This window comes from Lepisosteus oculatus, chromosome 13 (genome assembly GCF_040954835.1).
Source record: "Lepisosteus oculatus isolate fLepOcu1 chromosome 13, fLepOcu1.hap2, whole genome shotgun sequence".
NCBI classification, from domain to species: Eukaryota; Metazoa; Chordata; class Actinopteri; order Semionotiformes; family Lepisosteidae; genus Lepisosteus; species Lepisosteus oculatus.
Window position 1 is genome coordinate 16,109,354 of NC_090708.1, and position 22,470 is coordinate 16,131,823.

The 22,470-nt window shown below is 37.7% G+C and overlaps 1 protein-coding gene across 7 annotated transcripts in view; it reads left to right on the plus strand.

Annotated features, from left to right (window-relative positions):
• Positions 1 to 307: 307 nt before the first annotated feature.
• trip12 (thyroid hormone receptor interactor 12) overlaps positions 308 to 22,470 on the plus strand; it is a 40,358-nt gene continuing 18,195 nt past the window's right edge. For 2 of the 7 annotated variants that reach the window (XM_015361194.2, XM_015361196.2), the window contains exons 1-12: positions 308 to 416; positions 10,058 to 10,204; positions 10,714 to 10,839; positions 11,056 to 11,852; positions 18,914 to 19,019; positions 19,649 to 19,785; positions 20,387 to 20,470; positions 20,650 to 20,745; positions 21,050 to 21,201; positions 21,457 to 21,492; positions 21,619 to 21,723; positions 22,151 to 22,243. In XM_015361194.2, the coding sequence (XP_015216680.1) occupies positions 10,107 to 10,204; positions 10,714 to 10,839; positions 11,056 to 11,852; positions 18,914 to 19,019; positions 19,649 to 19,785; positions 20,387 to 20,470; positions 20,650 to 20,745; positions 21,050 to 21,201; positions 21,457 to 21,492; positions 21,619 to 21,723; positions 22,151 to 22,243 (1,830 nt within the window). In that variant the 5' untranslated portion in view covers positions 308 to 416; positions 10,058 to 10,106. The remainder of the gene's footprint in view (positions 417 to 10,057; positions 10,205 to 10,713; positions 10,840 to 11,055; positions 11,853 to 18,913; positions 19,020 to 19,648; positions 19,786 to 20,386; positions 20,471 to 20,649; positions 20,746 to 21,049; positions 21,202 to 21,456; positions 21,493 to 21,618; positions 21,724 to 22,150; positions 22,244 to 22,470) is intronic. The other 5 variants (XM_015361195.2, XM_015361197.2, XM_015361199.2 and 2 more) reach the window with 3 other exon arrangements.

The following is a 22,470-nucleotide window of genomic DNA, read 5'->3' on the forward strand; positions in this document are numbered from 1 at the left end:
AGGCATGCATTTACGGGGTATCTAATTAAACGTAAATGATCTCACTGACAAGGTGTAAAAAAACCGCAGAAAGCAAATAAACAGTTTGTTAATATTACAGGGTCATGACCCTGCGGAGGGATATTTCTCAGACACTTTAAGCGCAGATTAAAAGGAATAATAGATCTGTTATCTTTAATTAAAGAGGCCAAAGATGGACTCTCATACTTACATTTTTAATGTTAAACGCCCTTAAACGTTGAATAAAAGTTGCCTTTCTCCTTGTTAAGTTAAAGTAGTTCCTGGCGGAAGAAGGGGGGCCGCTTCAGCGGAGGTATACTGCAGTTGCAGGTCCCTCAGCTGATGTGAAGGTAAGAGCTGAGAGAGTGGAGCTGCTGCACTGTCTGTAACAACAACTACAACACTGGAACAAATAGGTAATACCAATCGTCTATCAAGCCTTCACTAACGTTGGTGTAGTGTATTTACGGGATCGTTTGAAGGCGAGGACCTTGAAATATAAAGGTGGGGAGGTGATACAGTTTCGCGAAAAATATGGATTCCAATTGTCATCTCGAATCCTGTTCCTGCTTTCCTGTTTTTTTCTTCTTGTGATGCAAGCAGTGAAAACGGGGTTCAGAGGCCATTTCGTTTTGTAATTGTACAAATTGCCATTTTTTGTTTAAAAAAGCCAGCCATGCCCTTTCCTCTTTGTGCGAGAGAAGCGCAAAATGAATGTTTGAGATCTAGTGAGTGAATACAACGCATACTACGATGTGTTAATTATAAATATTTACGTGTCACTTTTTTTACAATTAAAAATTCGTGTGGTCTATTCAGCCGACTTCTCCGTCATAGCGATCGCGAGAAAAAAATGAAACTTTGCATTGCAACACAATGTCACCTCACTGGGTGTAAAACATTTGTTTACGTAGCTTCTTCTCTCTGAAAATACGTCTGTTCAAGCAAACTGTCCTGACAAGAAAGCTTTATAGAGGTGCAGACATGATCAAGATATATGATACGAGACGCGTTCTTAGTAAAGCTGAGGACGTTGTAGATCTAGTTAAACTGGACCGACAGAATTCCTTCTTAAACGACCCAGATTTAATTAATTCCTTGCGTATGGAAGATCACTCAACAGCTTTTTAAACCTACGTATACAGATAAAGGCCATTACGCTTTAGGTGGCTGCTCACCTTTTATTAATCTCATTTGTTGTTTTACAACCATGATTTGTATTTTAAATTGTATGATTTAAATCTATGCATCACTTTATCTAGGGCTCACTCGGGCTGTGTAAACGTCAGTGAAAGCGTTGCACAACATACAAAGATGCCGTGCTCAGTCTAGATCCTGAATCTGGATTAAGAGCCCTTTCCTGGCCATATCTGTTCAATCGAGACCGAGGCTGTTCGTAAGCGGCAAGGCCTCGGCCAGGAAAAGAAAGAAATTAAAAACTCTTGTGTAGGTTGTCTGGACAAGTAACATTTACGTGGGTGCGAATGGGTTTGAATGAACAAAAACCAGAGTTATAAAGAAATATACTTAACTCCGAGATCGTCTGGACATATTACTAACATAAACAAAAGACGAGGAACGATCTGGCGGCCTACGTAGGGCCTTAATAATTGTCGTATTTTCAGAGTATTTTTTTCTTTGAGACCACTGGTTATTACAGTGTAAATTTATAGTTCTGTACATTAGTAAAACGTTTTTAATGAATTATAGCCTGGAGTCGAACAATGTTTTTTCTTTACGTGTGGTTGAATCTCGCGTAATCATCTTTCTGGGTTTTAATGTAAGCATTTCGTAATGCTGACCTGCCTCGGATATCATGGATTAAAACAGTATTTTTACTCATGACACATGTTCTTTTTCCAGAGCTTTTATCCCCCCCCTCCCCACAAAGACGCCTCTGACCCACACATTGTATTTACAGTTTGATCTACTGTTATTGCACTGTAAATCAGTTTCTCTTACATGTGCTTTTAAGGAACACTGGTAATACTGGGATATTTCTGAAGTTGTCAGACTAGTTCCATGTACTGGTTTAACTGTCCGAGTGGTCTCATCAGTTTAGAATTTGCATGTATACTTCTTAAGGGGTTGGGTACTGTATATACTGTTTAGTTTCTATCTTGAAAATTATGAAATCAATTATAACATTCAAAAGAATGATAATCAAAAACACTGAGTGGCTGAACAAAACCACATCTGCAAGATCAAAATATTCCCCGTTAGAGTGTTAAACAGCTACTTCATAGCTCTGCAGAACAATCCAGTTTAGCTAAACTTAGACTTATTATAAGTTAATCTTCTAAACAAGGAAGCTTATTATTGCTTGTGAGATCTTCCTTTATTATTCTCATAGGGCAGTTGAGGAAGTTCTTCTGGAGGTGTTGGTGGGCCTCCACTCATAGAGCAAACTTAGCTCTCTCTAACTCAGTTGACTATAGGCGGCATCACAGACTGTCCACCCTGACTATTTCTGATAGGAACTTATGAGTCATGGTGAGAATGGGCTTCATTGCTATGCAATTTGCACCAGAAGCCCCAACGAAAAGTACATTAATCATTAGAAGGATACCATATTGGTTCCTCGGAACAATAGTGCTGCTTCATGAACAGTATGAGTAGATCAGTGTGTTAATTGAGATAATTTTATGAAGCCCTCTGTGAAAATTTTACCCTGCCATGTCATCACCAAATGTTTCTGAGACCAAAGATTGAAAGTAGTGTTCATGGGGGTCAGCATACACATCCATCCAGCCATTTTTAACCTCTTTATTCAATACAGAGTCATATGGCAGCCGGAGCCTATGTTGGCAAGCAAACGGTGGAAGGCAGGATATACCCTGGATGGGACGCCAGTCCATCACAAGACACACACACAGACACAAACACTCACTCACACCAGGGCCAGCTTTTATCCCCAGGATCTCGTTAACCTACATTGTCTTTGGTCTGTGGGAGGAAACTTATGGGAACATTGGGGAACACATACAAACTCCACGCAGCTACCATCCCAGAAATTGAAGCCAGGGGCCCTAGTGCTATGAGGTAGCAATGTTAACCACTGCGCTACAGTGCCTTCCTAGTGTACGTGTGTTTTGCAACTTATATTTGGACTCAAAATCCCTTAGCATCTTACTTCCATGTTGCATGGAGGACACACAGGTCTATCCTTTTAATGCTCTGTTCTCAAAGTGACACAGCTAATCAGTTGTCTGGCTTTGTTGCAAAGTAACATATAGTTGCAATTTTATTTTGGCTACTTTTTATTGGGTCACATACAGGGTATCTTGATGTAGTCAACAGTTAACGATGCTCATTGATGTCTGTGATGATTTCTGATCTCTTTGAAATACTGCAGTTTGTAGCTTGCACTTTTGCAGACAGACAATTTCATAAGTTACAGACCCTTCACAGTTAATAGAAAAACATTATTTATGTCATCCCAAATGATTGTTTTATGGCAAAGGGAATTTATGACATTTTAGGTACAGAACATCTTTAAACTTCATTATGTCGTACACCTGGTTATGTTGTGAGCTTAAATCACAAAGTGACTTCTGTACCCCGGTAATCCTCAAGTTAGGTTTGTCTTTGTTGAGTGTTTTGAATTTCTTCAAACAAAACTGTTTTTTATTAAAAATTAAAAATGAAACAATATGGAAAACTAAATTTGTAAGGCCGTTAACATACAAAGACCTTGTAGAATTAATCTATTTTTAATGGAAAGGGTTGTACTGTTTGAAAAGGTTTAGCATTTCTGAGTTAACAGGAATTTTATTCTGATGTCGTATGGGGGAAAGGGATGATTGTGCTTTTGTGTGTTAGCTGTGGTTACCAGCTAGCCACCAGTGGCTTGTTTTTTAGGAGTATTGAGAAGTGGCTGTTTTGTAAAATGAAAAACATTGAGAGCAGCGAAAGTTAATAGTAAAACGTAGCAACATATCAGTGAATTTCAAACTGGAGTTATAATGTAATAACAAGTGCATTCAAATCCCCATGTCAACTGAATGATGTATGGCTGAAGTTGCATATTGCTGTTTTGAGAGATGATTCTTAAAGTTCAGCTATTAAACTTAATGTAATGAAATCAGAGACTATATGTCTTGGTTCCTGTAAAGTGCATAGTAGATTGTTTTTTGTTTACTTGGATTTTGTACATATTGAACTTCATCAGTCATCATGATCAGCATTTAAAGTACAAAAAGCATTAACTTTGCCCTGTGTAAGTACTACTAAATATTCATCCAGATTTAGGTAAAACAATTAGCTTGTCAAGCAGGAAAATTACATTTCAGTGATTGTCTACTAGCTGTGAGTTAAAAGGTAAGTTGCTTCTTGTACTTGATTTATTTATAGCCTGTCTTCCACACTTGGGGCAGGAATGTGAACAAAAATATGCTAATGCAACAAATTATATATTTGTGAGTCACCACAGCGTCTCTGTCTGTGTTTTTAGCAGATTGACAAAAACATAATTCATAACGGTTTCAACAATTCTTTAATTTATCTAGGTATATTAAAAAGGTATCAATAGCTTATCCATTATCTGCCTGAAGCTTTGGAAATATCAGTTGCTGTGCACTTTCCACATTATTCAGTTGGCAGACAGAACAGATTTGTGCTCACATTTCAAGTCAGTGGTAAGAGCCAAGGACTTGTTCTAATTATTTCCAGCAACATGGGTGCTGCATTTTGGGTAAGTGTTGATGGAGAGGAAATGGAACTGTTATTCTACTGCAAAAAAAGTTCACTGCTTGAAATCTGAAAACTTTACTGTTAGCGTTGTGGCCCTGCTGTGGAAACTGTTGGTCTTCTCTGGAGTAAAATTAATTATTTGAATTCATAGATTTATTATTTACTCTTTCATTGTTATGATCACTTAAAGTTGTGAAATTGGGAGAAACTTATAATCTGTGGGCCTGTCTTGTCTTTGGATGTTAAAAGCCATTCAATACGAGTTCTTTTTGGGATGAGCTGCATTTGAAAGTGAGTACTCTCTCCAATGTTGGAAGTACCGCCATGGTACTTCCGACATTGGTGTTACAGGGGCACAAGGAAAAGACATGCTGCTATGTACTATAGCATGTTCTGAAAGTTTGCCCATCTTATCCATTGATGTAGCAGCAACAGCCATTTTTAACCTGTTTGTGTGTGTAGTTGCTTCAGTAAACGTGCTTTGTTGTTCTCTTTCAATGTCTTCATGCTCTTTCTTGTGATAATGTTCACTGGAAGCTGAAAATACACAGATTGTCCTAGCAACATCTTCACCAAGATGGTGTCAGGATGTTTTGTTTATATTTCTTACTGAGCAGAACAAATGCAAAAAGGACTTGGTCAACACAAATGCGGAATTGAATCTGTGGAAGATGAACTTTACAGCAGTAGAAACATGAAAGGAACCAAGTCCTTTGCTGTTTTTTTACTCTAGAAAGTATCCTCCTGAATTGAGTTTGTTTTTGTTAGAAAACAAAACATTAGTGAAAAGACTTTTGGTGTTAAGTTGGACAGAATTTTTGTTTGTTAGAAAAAATTAAGGTCAAAGCCTTGAATAGCTACTGCAGTAGTTTGTGATGTGTCTTTATGCATTCATGATTTTTCCAGATCATTATCATGTTGTGCATATAACATCAAATTTATAAAAATATATATCAAATAATCTTAACAGGCTGTAAAACCATTTTGTTCTATTGTTCAATTTGCAATAATCCACTCGGCCCATGTACTACAACATTGTAATCACACTATGATAAAGCAGAATTGGTTTTCTTGCATGTCAGAACATGTCCTCTGTGAAACCATCATTTTCTGGGACTTCTACAGCGTTTCAGAAATAACTGCATCTTGTTTCTTTAATTCTCTGCATATTATAACTGCAGCTAGATAGGTTGAATGCTTGTCCAATGAAATCAGAAGAGATCATTGTCTGCTAAGTGTAGTTTACCAGATATTACATTACAGTAAATCAATGAATAACAGAGACATCAAACAATATATCTGAAAGGGTGGATTAACACACAAAGGATCATTTTGCAGATTTATTTAGAGTCCTTTCATTAAATATAAGTGGTAAAATGTTTAGTTTTATGGACTTAGCAGTCTAAAGTACTGGTGTGGATGGGGGATAACTTTAAAGAATGATTGACTGTGTTAGTTATGTCATTGAAATTGCTTAGAAAGCAGTTGCTCATGAAAGTTCTCAGTCTAAAATGCAAATTATTTGGGTTTTTTTTTATTTTGGCATTTAAATCATTTAAACTATAAGACACTTAGTTACCAACAAGTTAGCGTGTACAGATTTAATCAGTGTGTATCACAGAAACAATTAGTTGATCATCAAGTTGAGCAGACGTACTATGTAGTCAGCCCACATGTGGTGTGATGTGGCTGGGAATAAAAATGCAAAGCTAATGCTCTTATTAGAGCTTGCTATTCAATAACCATGGAAATGTAATTTTATAAAATCCTCTTATAGCTGTGAAATATGTAGCTCTACTATTGTAATATTGGCTATTGTAGATCTAAAGTTTTTTTTATGTGTATAAAAAATAATTAATTTCTTATTGAAAAGGGAAGAGATGTTTCTTGTTGGTTGATTTGAAAATCTGAACTATGGTAGCAGTTTGGATTTAACTTCTTAAAATATGATATACTTTAAAATCTGAATATTAGTATGGAACTATCCATAGCAAAGTTCATTAAGAGAGGCCTCAATTGGGTTTAGAAATGTAGAGGTTTGCACAAATGCTTATATTACTGCAATTTAAGTGTTAAAGGGCATTTGAGATGATGCTGATTGATAATTGAGTTACTGAAATATTAAAGTAAGTCTTATCGCAGGTTTATAGCTATGTGAGCATGTTGTGTGTTTCTGTGCATGTTTGCTGAAGAAGTGTTACTCGATTCATGTTTGAAATTGTTTATGTACTCTAAGGGTAGCTACTTGCACAAAAGTTATTTGAATTTCCGATGAAATTGTGAAAGTGCAAATCTTGAGGGGAGAAAAAAGGACTACATACTGTATGTAGGTAAGTGGGTTTATTGATTGCGGAAAAGGCATAATTGTTTTTGCGTCAGCTGTATCATTTGTGAGTCATAGGGGCTTTCAGCTCTTCTAGAAAAAAGAGAGCATTTCAGTTTTCTTTTTAAAAGTCTGTTATTGTATGTACTGGGAACATCCCATGAATGGGAAGAAGCTACTCTTGGTAGACGCGTTGGATTGTGGCTGTAGTAGGTGTTGTTCCGAATAGTTAGGAGGAACTACTGGTCTGAGGTACATTTGTTAAATTATCAGTCTCAGGGTTTGTGAATGTCTGCACTCCGCTATTCCCACAGATTATTACAGTGCTCTAATTCTGTTTTGAATAAAGGTGTTAAAGTGTCACTGATGAAAACTGCATTGTTGTGTTCAAATGCAGCTGCTATTGAAAACTTGAGAAAAAGTCATTTTGACTGAAATCTAGAATGGAACAAACAGTTCTCCTAGGGCCTGAAGATGTCCTTGTAGGAAGAGGTGAAATGTGCAGCAGTTTTGGAATGAAGCATTCTCCCATCAGGGACTCGGATCCTCAGAGTAAAATATTATACAGTTAGACTGGTGCACTGCAAAACAAGCCTTGCGCACGATGGGACGAAATATTTTTTTTATGCTGCGTGCTGGTATCAAGATGCAGTGATAGACGTCTCTTGCAAAGTGTCAGCTCCTACATGTTCAGTGTTTTACATCGCTTGTGGCAGAGGGCTGCTGTACATCTGTCGAGGGTGTGATTGTGCAGACTGAAGGAATATTTGATTTTGTAATTTTGGAGTGGCGTGCTGCTGTTGGATCATGTTTCTATAATGTTTATTGCCTGCCAGCCTTTGAGAGTAAGCAGGTTGGACATTAACTTTTGCATAAACTAGATTTATTAGCAATTCTTAATGCTGGTAGATAGTTGACGTTTTACTGCTTTGATACCTTTTATGAACGGCCAGTAAATCTTAAAATGTAGATTGGCTGTTGCCTGCAGTTTTTTTTCCAGGATGTTTCGTTTACCTTACTGATATTTTTTTCATGTGCAATATTTTTCATGTATTTGGCTGTGTGCTTTGGTTGTCATTTGGCATAGTGAAATAGGCTGATTCCGTCATAAACTGGCTACAAGTTGTGATTTCTTAAATATTCTCCAAGTTGATTTTTTTCTAAAGACATCTAAAACTGCTTGTGTCAGGTGCTTTGAAAGTTCCTTGAATATTGTGATAAAAATTGCCTGTGGTAAAATTGAGCCTGATTTTTAAGGATTGTTTTTAAGGGTTTTTTAAGGTTCTCGCCATCAGTGTTTTTATGGTGAATCAACTGAATTGGCTGCTGAATGGCTTTTGAGTGCCAATTGCATTTTTATGATCAAATTTTGTGGTGCTGTGAAACAGTACTGGGCATTCAGGAAAGCAGTGCATGGCTGCTTTCTTCATTTTTCTTGAGGTGCAGTACAAATTGATGTAGTGTTTTCCTTTAAGCACTGATGTACAAAGGTCTGGTTTTCCATTAACCTTGAGATATGGTGGCAACTGTAGACATACCTCTCAGCTGTTGGGTGTGCAAAACACACTGGTTTTGCAAAAGCAATTGGAATGTGTTGATGTTCTGCATGAGCATGATCTTTAATGATTGATTGAGGATGAACCAGTCAGGAACTTGGTTTTGAGAAGATGGTAAATATGCCTCAGCCAGTTGAAATGGGGTTGAGTGATGAGACATATCATGATAGGGTTAAAATGTTTTAAGAGGAGGAGTGTACGGAACATAGATTGCAAATTGGCTGTAGTTAGATAAATTCATCCCATATAACCTTAAATGTTCATTCTGTTCACAAATTTTGCTAATACAAAAAGAGGGCTATTATTTTCTTCAAGATGGGATATTCTTGTAATTTTTTAGTGTGATAAGGCAGTTTGAGGTGGGAATAGGACAGTTTTTAGTTAAAGGTGTGGGATTATGAAGCAAAATATGGGACCCCTTCTTCTGTGTTTAGATTTTGAATGGTACATTTGGTCAATTCTACCAAAATCAGGTAGTGGAAATATCTGTAAAATGGCCTTCAGAGATTTCAATCTATCCTCTTGAAATTCTTCACCGTTTTGACCTTTTAACTTGAAAGTAATTTTTACTTTTCTGAAATGTGTTAATCTGCAATAGTTTTATTTTCATAACATTTCAGAAATAAACTAAATTGTTGTTGCCTTTTAGGTTGAGGTTAGATTAGCTTCTGTTGTTTTTAGTCTTAGGCTGTGTTTTTGTGATGCATTTAATGACTGATTTTTTATTGTAGTGCCCAGGTCTTTAAACAGTTTTAAGATATCTTAATGAAGATCTGCTTGGTTTTGCCTTAATCCTTTCTTTTTTTAAATATCAATCTGCATCTTTCACTGTATTTTAGCGGGTTGTCTTTTTGTAATCATTTCAGATCTCTAAATTCTGTCAATGAGAAGTATTGAAGTAGTCATGCGTTGTAATATTTGTACGGATGACTTGAGTACCTAGTAATTGAATCTGTTGCAGGTTCTGTGACCTTGATTACTCTTTTGTGTTTGATTAACGAGTCTGTACATCTCCAGAATTATATGCAACAGCCACCTAAAAGGAACATTTGCACCTTATGCAGTACTAAGGCGTATTGATTTTTTTTTATCTTTGTATTAATAAAAAATGTTTTCAAGGAGCCTTGACATTGATTTTTGTGATACACTGTTGTAATGTATAATAAGTAATTTATAATAAGGACACAAAATGGGGTCAGTGCCGTAAATGACTGGAGGTTTAAGTATTGGATTGGGAGAATGTGATGGCTTTTTTTCATCCATGCCTATGTTGTTGCTCTTAGGGAAAAAATGCAAACATTTTGTGCAAGTCTGAGTACCTAGTATAGTAGGACCAAAGAGTTCTCTTGGAATAAAAATGGTTAATGAACCCTACAGGGAAAATGAGAATGCTATGAATGTTTATGAACTCCAGGATGGATGTCCTGTGATTATAAGCCTTATCCTGAATATTTTAACGCTGTATCTGTTTTTCTTTACCTTCCAGTGAATGGTAGTGTCTAGAAAGGGTATGTCCCTTCAGGAGAGAGGTGCCAATGTCCAACCGGCCTAATAACAATCCAGGGGGGTCACTGCGACGTTCACAGAGGAACACTGCTGCGGCCCAGCCACAAGACGAAGCAGTCGGAGGAAGGTGAGTGCACTCTCGCCTTCTGTTCTCGTCTTCCTATGGGCTTATGTGGAGGAAACTAGGGGCTGTGTCTTCTCAGTTTAATAATCCTCTATTTCAATTCTTTTCACAAGAAAAAGAAGGGCGAGCTGCACAGAATAGATGCCACACAGTAATTTTAGAAAATGGTAATGTGGTGCAGTTGAACAGAAAGTGTTTCTCATCTGTCTATGCAACCTGATCTTGGAATGTTTTTACTTAGCAACCACTAATTAAGCGAGTTTAAGTCCAAGATTTCACTTTGCTTTGGATTGTAGCTGTCTTGGTGGTGATGAAGGGAGGGGGGGTTGATTGCCATTATTAACAGTTCAATACATTTTGGGATTGTGTCCTTACCACCAACTATGCTTTTTACAAATTCTAAAAACTGGACATTGAGGGGGAATGTTAGTAGTGTGGTTGCAGTATTTTTGTTCTCTTTGAGGCATTAATTTGCCCTCTTGTTACCTGGTCTTCAATTTTCAACCTTACAGGTTGCAGTCAGAGCAGGTAAATCATAAAGCAAATACCCCTCCTGAGAATAGAAGACCTATTTCTAAGGCTTCAAAAGTGCAATCCAACACTGTCTCTGGAAAATCCAGAGGGCACAGCTCTAGAAGGTACAGCACCTTTGTCATTGTTTCAGAAATGTGTTTTGAAACTCGGATATAGCTCTCTAGTGTTGCCTAATCTACTCAGAAGTAACTCTCTAGATAAACTGCATAATGTATATTGTACTTTTTAATAACCTTTTACAGCTAAATGAGTATATGTGGTTTCATTTTAGAAGACAGCTCTGTTGAAAATTAACATTTATACTCCTTTCTTCTTTCTAGAAGCGGTATTTCGTCGTCGGCACCATTAGTGCAGCAAGAAGACCCAGATACAGCTAGTACTTCAGAGAGAGACAAAACAGGACAGACGTCCAAGAGAGACGGGTCCCGTGGATTTAAACGTAGTTCAGGTCCAGAAAATAAGGGTTCATACTCTCCCAGCCCTGCCAAAAAGCCCAAAGCACTTCAGCCCCCTGAGAGCTCTTCAGAGGCGAAGAGAGGACAAGCTAAATCTAAGAAAAGACAGTTGGCGCAAGACCAGCAGCTGAAACCTGAGCAGTCTGCATCAACGAGCAAGGCCCACAGCAGAAAGAGTGGAGCTACTGGGGGATCCCCGTCTCAGAAAAGAAAAAAGATTGATATTTCCTCCAATTTAAATAGTGGTTCTGGGGCTCATTCAACCCGTCCTGAGGAGAGGCCTGCAAAACCCACCAAGCTGGCTTCAAAATCAGTGACCTCAGCCAAAGCTGGGTGTAGCACTGTCACGGATTCTTCCTCTTCAGCCTCCACTTCCTCTTCTTCCTCCACTGCTGCCTCCACAGCCGTACCTCAGGGCGCCCGGGTGAAACAAGGGAAAGACCAGAACAAGGCCCGGAGGTCCCGGTCCGCCTCCAGCCCCAGCCCGCGCAGGAGCAGTCGCGAGAAGGAGCAGAACAAAACTGCTGGCTCCTCCAAGTTCGAGTGGGCTGCCCGCTTCAGCCCGAAAGTCAATTTGCCCAAACCAAAACTGTCTCTGCCGGGCTCTTCTAAGTCAGAGACTGCAAAGCCTGGGCCTTCGGGACTTCAAGCCAAACTAGCAAGTAAGTTTTTGCTTTCAGCAGTTCTCACTATCAACTGTACATGTGGTGTCTAGCCACAGCACAAAACATCCAGGTGGTCTGAACACTGTGTTATGGCTCAGTGTCAATATACAGAATGTTTATATTTGTGTTTTTGGATTTGAGACCCGTCTTTTTGTTCAGGTTATACACTTGGCATGCAGAAAGGACCACTGCATTGAGTGTAGCACTGGTGTACTCAAATAGGTTTTTTGATTACATGAATTGCTGTGTGTGGCTGGAAGCAGTGCTTAGCCATATCTGCCACAGCCACTGAAGGAGAACTTGGCTTTATGGAAATTGCCATCAGCTGAAAGCTAGCTTGAGTTTCACTTCTCAATATCACTGATTAATCTTTTCTTAGCAGGCTGGCTGGGAGCAGTGATCTAAAAATAAGGGGATCTGGCAGGCTTACAGTAATGTATAGATCACAACATTGGGTGCATCGGCGTAAAAAGGGTATTTTTTGACTGGGGCATGTGTTTTTGATAAAAGATATGGGTAGAGTAATATATGTTAGCAACAAAATTGAGGATGTATATAAAAGTCAAGGAACTGGAAGAAATATTACTGCATTTCAGAGGGTGTGCCATTTCAGTATGCACTTCTAATAAAAAATCTGCCTTATCACTGACCCACAAACCAAATATTACTTTTAATATTGCTTTTATTCAACAGTAAGCAATATTAAAGGTTCTTCTCAAAAGACCTGAGCTGGTAGACTTTATCATTAGAAATGAGTAAAAACTAGTAGTTGCTTTATAGTTATTTTCTTTTGCTCTTCCCAAAGTTGAGAAGACTGGGCTATGGTATGCTTGTTCCAATTGAGGTTTAGCTAAAATGTTTCTGGCTCTACTGTTACTTGTTTTTCTTACAATAGGTTTTATTCAGAATGTAGCACAATTGTGATTTGTTGACTGAGAACTCTCACAAGGTTTTGAAAGTTGACTTAAAATTTCTATTTTGAAGAACTTGTAGTTGCAGGAATGTAAACTGGGTCTTTTATGACAAGTAGATGTGGGTGAGTTTCTCTTATTTAATTAAGTAAATGCCAAAAATAGTCTGTTAGTGTTGCTGTACCATTTGTCTCGGATTAATTTCATCACCTTATTGTGAGTGCATTTCATTAGCTGTCTTCTATTTTGGGGACTTAAGGTCTTGATTTAGGATATAAGATTATTTTATTACAGATATAAAAATCCCACAAATCCTGTAAAAACAGTTTTTATTTAGTTCTGGTTTATCCTTCACTTGTTTACACAGGCAGGATAAGATGCAGACTTTGGGTTCATGAGGGTTATATGTATATTATGCATCACTGAATGCTTATGTTGCTCCCTGAAATTCTCAGTCTGTTTGGTTCTTGCTCCTGTTGTGTGTTTTAAGTAGTCACATTTGGGCATCTCATTACTAACACTTGTCTAAATTTTTGCATACTTATGCATTATAAAGGCTTCACATTTGAGATGTTCTGTTAGCTTGTCAAGCTGTTTGCAGAGTTAAATAGCATACATAGCATAGTCAGGATAATCACATACTTCAAAAAGTGATGATTGCTTTGTGGTTCGTATTTACACTCTGTACATTCACAATTATGCATTTTTTATTGTGTATTTCTACTTACTATTATTAGTTCCTGCCTAGTGCGCCTTTCTTGCTGGGATAGGATCTGGCTTTCTCACAACCCTGTATTGGCTAAAGTGGTTAGAAAATGGATAGATTATTTTAAGTACAATCATTTCAGTGTTTTAAAAAAGAAACTTGTCTGCTGGAAAAACAGCTGTCTGTATGAATTGGCCACTCCTGTGAAAGCACTGGAGCCATTTACATTTCAAAAGGATATGCTTCCGTGTGCAGCTTTCCTAATCTGATCAGTCTTCAGAAGGGTTAGGGATGATATTTATTTTTAAAAAATGGACATTTAATTTCAAGTAGCACTCAAGTTGTAGCTCATCCTGCTAAAATGTGACATTTGGGTTGCTACTTAATGTCCTGCTTTTCAAAGATCTTTCACTGACCCTAAAAGTATAAAATATTTAGTAAAAGATTTTGGAAAATATATTTTCATTGTATTTTTTCTGAGAAATCTAGATTGAAAAATATTTTTAATCCATTGATTTAAATTGCAATTTAAAATGCGTCCTGCTTTGTCTTTGTTCCATAGATGTTGTAGCTGACAGCTGAATTATATATCCTGATGATGGTTACTTGTGATGTGAAGAGACCATTTTAGACTGTAACATACTTTGCTTGTGTAGTCATAATATTTGGGAAACGTTTGTGCAAAACTGGATTAATACGTAATTAAGCAATGATGTATACAGGCATTTGAGGAGTAGTATGTGCCAATGGGTGTCTCTTAAATGTGTCATATGTTTTGCAGAAGTGAACAGTCCAGATTTCACTGGCTTTTCTTCAAGTTTTTTTTTGTCGTCTTGAGGCTGTCATGCAAGATAGAAGAAATTCCTTAATTGGAGGGTAAATCCCCCATTTCTCTAGTGGTGTACACCTGGCTAGAATTGTTGTTCTCCCAACTGTGCCTGTGTTACTTAATTTTGAGCAGCTCACATCTGATCTGATCTTTTATTGAGCAATGCTTTAAATTTATCTGAGATTTCTTTCAGCAGTCTGGGATCTGCAGCACATTACAGATGATTCATGAGCATGTAGCTTTAATGAATATAGCTGTATTAAGTGATGCCTTCCTCATCTTAAGGGTCCAATGGTGTTAGCTTGCCTATGTAAATAGATTCTTAGACTGATAGTGTTTAGAATGTTTAATAGTGAATGATTTTAAAAATAATACTTTTATATTGCTTCCCAAGGGAAGTACGTAACAGTTACTAAAAAATGGTTTAAGGCAAAATCCCAAGCTTCTGCAGTTCAAAGCAAAACGTACTGATAGGATATAATGGCAGTACTAGCATCCCTCTGAAATGAACCTTTCCCAATGGCAGTATGCATCACTTCAAATAGAAGGCAACCCAATTGGGGCCAAAAAGTCACACACAAATCAGCTGAAATGCTATCAGTGCCTGGTGATTTACCCCTTGTCCCTTCTAGAACCATCTTCTTTAGCTCAAAAGAGAAAATAGGGACTTGCAGTATAGCCACCTCTGCAGGAGAAATACTAGATGGATGATCAGAGAAACACAATACAATTTTCCTGGTCATTTTACATGTCTGAATTATTAAAAAACAGGTCGAATTTGGACTTTAGCTGCATAGAACCAGACAGCTATAATTCATGTGCTGTTCGATTGGTAGGAAGTATCTGTTTAAATGCGTGTATTGCTGCTGACTCTCAAAGCTAATGTTAGGTTTGACGGGCGTTAAGATGTAGAAATTGAGCAATCAATATCAAACAGTTCTCTTCTTAGATAAGTTTATTTTGTGATACAGTAGCTTCAGAAACTGTTGTGTTTAGTAATTTTATAGAGAGGATTTATGCAGTTGAGACAAATACTGTAAAATTATCTAATTTGATGATGATCCTTTAGAATTGTGGGGGTTGTTAACCCAACCATTTTTAAAATCAGGTAATTTCTTCAGTTTAGCTTGAAACTGTCTGACGTGGTACATTTTATAATACTGTGGTATTGAACAGTAGAGTGGCACAGATCTACAGAAACTGGCATGGTGGTCTGATGGTGACAAGGGTGTAGTTTCAGATTTTTATGTTAGAGCTTGAGAGGTAAAAAATATGGCTAGTAACCGAAATAACCGAAAAAAACTTGACATAATAAATTTCCCAAATCACGCACCCAGCCACACAGATCACACAGATAACACCCAGTTCAAACACTCCGATTACACATTCTGTTTTTCAGCGCTGTAGATGATACAAGTTGGGCATTTGTATCTTCAGCTTTGAATTGTGAACTATGTGATTCATGAAAGCATTAATATCTGCGCCCAGAATCACATGGAAATTCACCAGTTCTAACAGCAAATTGACTACTGTTAGGAAAATCTGGTTTGAATTTTGTAGAGGCATACATTGAAACAAACATTTCTATTAAATGTTCGTTTACAAATGTGTTGATGTACAGACAAAATGTGAACCTTGAGTTTTATTGATTTTATTAGTTTTAAAAGTATACCTTCTAGTTTAGTTTTATAAAGTATATAAAACAAACATGTGACTTAAAGAAAACATTACCCACTGTCTGTAAATGTTTTTAACTTCAAGACCAGTAACAATTTTGGCATCAAGCACGCACAGACCTGATCTGCCTCTGAGTAGACTGCTTTCAGACGGTTTACCAGCTCACTGGTAAAGATTGGACAGTTGAGTTGACTCAACTCGGTAGACACAAGACCCCGAATGGAAGTTGTGCCATTACAGGTTTAGCATTCTGTGGTCCTGAATTACCTTGCAGGCAGATGGATTGTAGGACAAGGAAAGTGGTTGGCTCAGGGATGACCCTTGCTGAGCAGTAAAGATGCCTTATGTCATTTTTGCATCCATAGCTTTCAACTTCAGCTCTCACTGATACCCCTGAACACTCTCCTCGCATGTAAATCCGCTTATTGGTGGCAACAAGCTAGAGTCTGCTGATGCGTGGGTTCTGTCTTTCTGGAATTTCCTGTGGTGCAGCCGGTGCAGTCCGGAAATAGTGACATCAGGTGGGGGTGACGGTCCTTGTCCAGTGTGGCAAACCTCTGCGTGATCCTCACAGAGATGTTATACTAGTTTCTCTGCATTGTTTAAATGAAATCATGTCTTTTAATGACTATATATTGAATGACTTAACAGCTCAATTATGATCATTTAAACTTAGCTCAAAGTCCAAACACTAAGCACCTGGCTTTATGAAAACACATGGTAAAGAATTTGTATTGATATTCCGTTCTAATGCAGTAGTTGGGGTCCATTTGTAGGAGATTGTTTGGGGGGTTGTTTGTGTTTAACATTGTAATGACGTTTGGCATTGCTGTTCCCTGAAGTGCTTTACACTGCTCACAAGCTAAATTAATAAAAAAATAATAAATTAAATGTAATTTAAACCACAGTTACACAAGCGTTTTTAGCCTTTAACCCCTATAAAACCAATGCATAGTAGTAATGCTTCACATTTCTTTGTGTAACTGTTTCTGCAGTTAGGAAACAATATGGTACAAGCATTAACAAATGCTGTGTATTCTAGTTTCAATTTGTTTACATGCAACAGTGTTAAAATGACAATAAAACAGTGCTGTAGGTTTTTTCAAACTGATATGGGCACCCACTAATAGCTTTGTCTGACTGCAAGTTGGGGAGCCTCTGCTTAATGATTGCATTTACTGTTTTTCCTTATATTAATCCTAAAACTAAAGGTGCCATCTTCTTGTTTTATAAAACAAAAATCCTGAACATTTTCATGGTGAGCTGAACTTCAAAGCAGGACCATTTTAAAGAAAATGGAATTGTAAATCCTTCTGCATGGTGTAGACCAGGGGGGGTCTGCAATCTTTGTCCCTATCCGGCAGATCTTATAAATTACCATTTTCTTGGAACAATATTTTTGTGATCTGTAAAGCAGATTTGTTAATTTACATAATTTAGGGATTGTAGCCTTCATCTTCCAATTAGCAGGGTTCTCTTAATTGGACAGATTAGGTCCCTAATTTGTTACATAGAAGTGTACCTGATCTTTAGAAACCAATGGACTGGTGCTGTCCTTGACTTACGTTGGTGACTTGTTGCAGTCTACACAAGATGTATCTGGTTGGAAAATGCTGCTTGGCTTTCAACTGTTGTCATTCTGTGTACCACTCCTAGTTTCATTTTGACCAATGTTTTAGGTTTCTGTTGTGCGAGGCGCCTCATGCAGTTTATCTGAAGTGAATGAATGGCATAGTCACAGCTGTGCATTCTGCTGGAAATGGAAGCCACAACCCTACTGTTGTAACTAGTCCCACACTATAAAAGCTCACATTACGAATTTATATATATAAATTCACATCTGAAGAAGGCTCCACAGCCGAAACGTTGTGTTCTCTTTCTTCTTTTTTTCACCATGGAATAAACCTATTACTTGTTCCTTAATAATTTATATGGCAGCTATCCAATGTTCTGGTAATATAGTAACTGTTGTAGACGAATTCATGAAAAATGTTTTTTTTAAGTTTCTTAGTTTATGTGAAACTAATATCTTTTGTGGAACTGTTCATATTTTACTTTATACTGCTACAATGTACATATTATTTTGTGCACAAGGCCAGATTGAGTAAAAGGCTTGCATCAGCTAGATGAGATATTAGCCTATAAATCTTACCAGAAGCTATACGGATACTACTCGCATGCATGAATCTCAACTGGCATAACAGTTACATAGGTTACAAAACAGCTTTCATAAACTTCCTTTCCACTTCAGTGCAGTGTAGTGATACGAAGTACAGGATTAAGAATTGTAAACTACAGGACAATTTTAACCATAGCAAGAATATTATTAGTGTTGATCTAGATTTTGTTCTCCTTTAGATAAAAAATCAAATATGTGCATTGAGCACATTAGTTTTGAAAAAGATTAAAATATTACTTCTTCGGCAGGATAGTAAAGGCTTCTTGCTTTCGTCAAGATTTATATAGCTTTATTGTAGTTGTAAATCTTCAGTATTCAATGTGGGGCCAAATTGAGGACTGCCAGAAAAACATAGGCCTTTTTTAAATGAATGACTTTTACTTTATTTTATTAACTGCAGTACGAACTCAGTTTAAACATTGGCCTATATTAGACATTTTTAGTTGACCACTTAAGATATCAAATTTTTTATAGATCTGATGCATGAAATGCATTTGCATACTGTATGGGCTAACTTAACACGTGCTTTTGTGTGAAATCTATTTGGGATCTATCTAATTTTGGGATTTTCACAAATATTAGGCTTACTGTGGGAGATGCTTTTAGGTACAATGCAATACCAGCTTATAAAAAAGCTCTAAGTTTTATGAACAGGTACTGTGCGATTATACAGTATGTTGCAGAATGAGAAACCTGATATGCATACAGCAGTCTGCTGAAGTTGCTTCATCTCTGGGCTTTATTTTTTTTCCTCAGGCTTAAGAAAGTCTACAAAGAAGCGCAGCGAGTCCCCACCAGCAGAGCTCCCCAGTTTAAGGCGGAGCACACGCCAAAAGACCACGGGCTCCTGTGCTAGTACCAGGTACACATTTGGTGATTATACAGCGTTGCAGTGCCTTGATAACATTAATAAACAACTTCATTTCTTAAACTTCACAAAGCATTTTAAGTTGGTCAAAGTTTGCGGCCCTGCTAACTGTATTAGCACTTGTACTGGAAGAAATTATTACTATTGCCATGCAGAAAAGTCAGCATAACCCACACAAATGGTTCAAATTTACTGTGTAGGTACCTCAAAAAGAGCCCTTATTTGAAGCTGTTTTTTACTTGCTCTTTCAGCAAATTAAGAAAACAATAAAAAATGCCCTTGTTTGTACAGTATGGCTCTAGTTTCCTAAGTGAGATGTAGCTTGTGCTGCTAGCCTTGCACATGTGGTCGGACCCAAGAGATTCAGTTTTGTCTGCCTTACATACGCAGTTACCTTATTATGAAGTAAACTTTGTATTTAATAACATGTGCACTGTGTGTATTAAGCAGCTTGAATCATACTGTGCCATGAAGAGCAGAATAAGGTTATGCTTTACAGGTTACTGTTAAAGGATGCACTTGTGTATGTAATGGGAGGAATTTTAATGGGGCAATTGGAAAAGATGTCGCTGTGTCCTCTTCCTTTGTTAAACTCTTGGCGATCGTTATGTACCCTGTTTCAGTCGGCGAGGCTCTGGCCTGGGCAAACGCGGGGCAGCTGAAGCCCGCCGACAGGAGAAAATGGCAGATTCTGACAACAACCAGGATGGAGCCAATCCTTCAGCTGCACGCACAGATGAGGCACCTCAAGGAGCAGCAGGTAGTTTTAGTGCACGCCCTTTCTGTAAACGTTACGCCTGTTATGGCGTCTTAGGAGTGGAATGGAGTATTGTCTTTACCATGTAGTGTTATTTTCAGGTTTCATATGAACAAGTGGCTTTTCCTCTTATGCAGGCCTGATAGTTTTCAGTGGCTGAATACCCAGGTGATTTTAATTCAGCACATGTTTTCACTGGTTCTTTAATTGTGAGGTTTTATGATTGAAATAAGCTGAAAACCAACACTTTAAACATCTTATTGTCTTATGTCTAATGACAGTCTTGGTTTGTGGAATCTGAAATATGAAGACTTGTTCTTGTCAGGGCTAGCATGGTAAAAACCTTACTTAGACTGGATTCTTTAATTATGGTCCAGTCACTCTTCTTTATATTGTACTACAAGTCATCCCAGTTTTTGTAATTTGCTGAGATAGTTATGGATGTGCTGTGTATTATGACTGATTTTAGCTTATGTCAGTCCAACAGAAATAGCTGAGACTCGGCCTGTGCTTCTGGAGACCCATAAATAAATCTCATACGCTGTGGCTGGACAAGTGGCTTGTCACATTCTACAATCACAAAACCTTTCTTCTTAACTTTCAGCTTCTAGCTCTGTGGCTGGGGCTGTGGGAATGACAACATCTGGAGAGAGCGAATCGGATGACTCAGAAATGGGCAGACTACAAGGTAGAAACAGTAACCTAATTTCTAATTTATTAGCATATAACTTGTGTTTTAATATTTTAAAACCATATAAATCAACCAAGGTATTTCCTAATTTTTTGAAAGTGGATTTCTTCATGATTGTCGGTGGTGTCAATTTGTTCAACCTATACCTTCTTGAATTTACGTAATATTTTCCCCAGCTCTCCTTGAGGCACGGGGTCTTCCTCCTCATCTGTTTGGTCCTCTGGGTCCTCGGATGTCCCAGCTATTCCACAGAACGATAGGAAGTGGGGCGAGTAAGTACTGTCTTCTTCTCTGAACTACTAAGACATTGATGATGAAAACCCACAATGATCAGGACGTGTACTGTCAGAACTGTCAACCTTATTGGGCTAGAAAAAATCTATCTGTTTTAATTATGCAGTTGCCTCCCTATACTATCTGTACAGTTTTTACTTGAGCCCCATTTTAAACAATGAAACAGCATGCTGTTTGTAGTATAGAGGTAAGATAATAAGTTCTGCATCATGCTAGCATATGTCATTAGAGCTGCTAAGTTTAGTATGTGTCTAAATAGCAGGTAACTTAACTGTCTTGCAGGTTCCAAGGCTCAGCAGCTCCTTCAGGGCCTGCAGGCTACAGGTGATGAGTCTCAGCAGCTCCAGGCAGTCATTGAGATGTGCCAGCTACTGGTGATGGGCAATGAGGAAACGTTGGGTGGATTTCCAGTGAAGAGTGTTGTGCCAGCATTGGTAAGAAAATGTACCATTTTGGTAAATAATGCTATGCAGAGAAAACAAAAGAAGTGCAAACTAAGAATGATAGTTTTTAATTAAAAAAAAATGTAAACTAGGGAGTTTGAAATGAAGAACATAACACTTGCTAGTAATAGTCTGAGGAAAGTATGTGTATTTAGTGCTGTTTTGCCTTTTGTTCTCTTTTTTTAAATGATTTACAATGTTTTTACGATTTTGATTACGATGATTTACGATGTTGTTTTTTCACAGATAACCTTGTTGCAAATGGAGCATAATTTTGACATTGTAAGTTTTCTTCCATAACATCTTTTGAATGTGTAGCTTTAAATACATTTTAAGAGAAAGCTAAAAAAGCTTCAATACATATCATGTAAAATAAAATTAAGAAATGCTGTGCTTTGTTCTTTGCAGATGAACCATGCATCCAGAGCTTTGACTTACATGATGGAAGCGCTGCCCAGATCATCAGCTGTGGTGGTTGATGCTATTCCAGTCTTCCTGGAAAAGGTTAAAAAAGTAAAATTTGTGATTAATATGTTTGGTATTCAGCTAATTGAGCTGTATGAATATTGCTCTTGGGTCCAACTCCTACAATGTCTGGATCAGTTTGACCCTTGATCAGTTTATAAGTGTTTTTCAGTTCCATCTGATACTATGTTCTGCACTTATTAATCTTTATTTCCTTGAATTATTTAAGCTTTAAGTAGTTTTTGTGGTAAGTCTTTTCCACTACCAGTCCTGGTAACATTCTTCACATACATTTAATTCAAAATCCTTTATTAAGTTTGAGCTGGCCTTAGTCGTAATCCATAGTTTAGTTTTCTTATTTTACAAAGTTACTGTTGAGGACTTGGGCAAAGAAGAAACTAGAACTCTGTGGGTCTCCACGACTAGATTTAGGTAATGCTTGTTTAACATACCAGTGTTTGTTGTCTCTCCTCAGCTCCAAGTCATACAGTTTATTGATGTAGCTGAGCAGGCCCTAACAGCTCTGGAAATGTTGTCACGTAGACATAGCAAGGCCATTCTGCAAGCTGTAAGTATATTTAAAGAATTGATTCTGAGCTGGGCAATCTATACTGTTCTTCACACAAAATATGATGTGCTAAAGTATTTCACTATGTATGTGTAGAGCCCTGCGGCATCAAAACAAGAAGTTTCCAGTGTCCACACAGAAATTTGTGCACCAGTGGTCCAAATGTGACGGGCTTTCCAAGTTGCATTGTGTCAAGCTTCCAGATGTAGTTGTTTGGGAGGTCATCT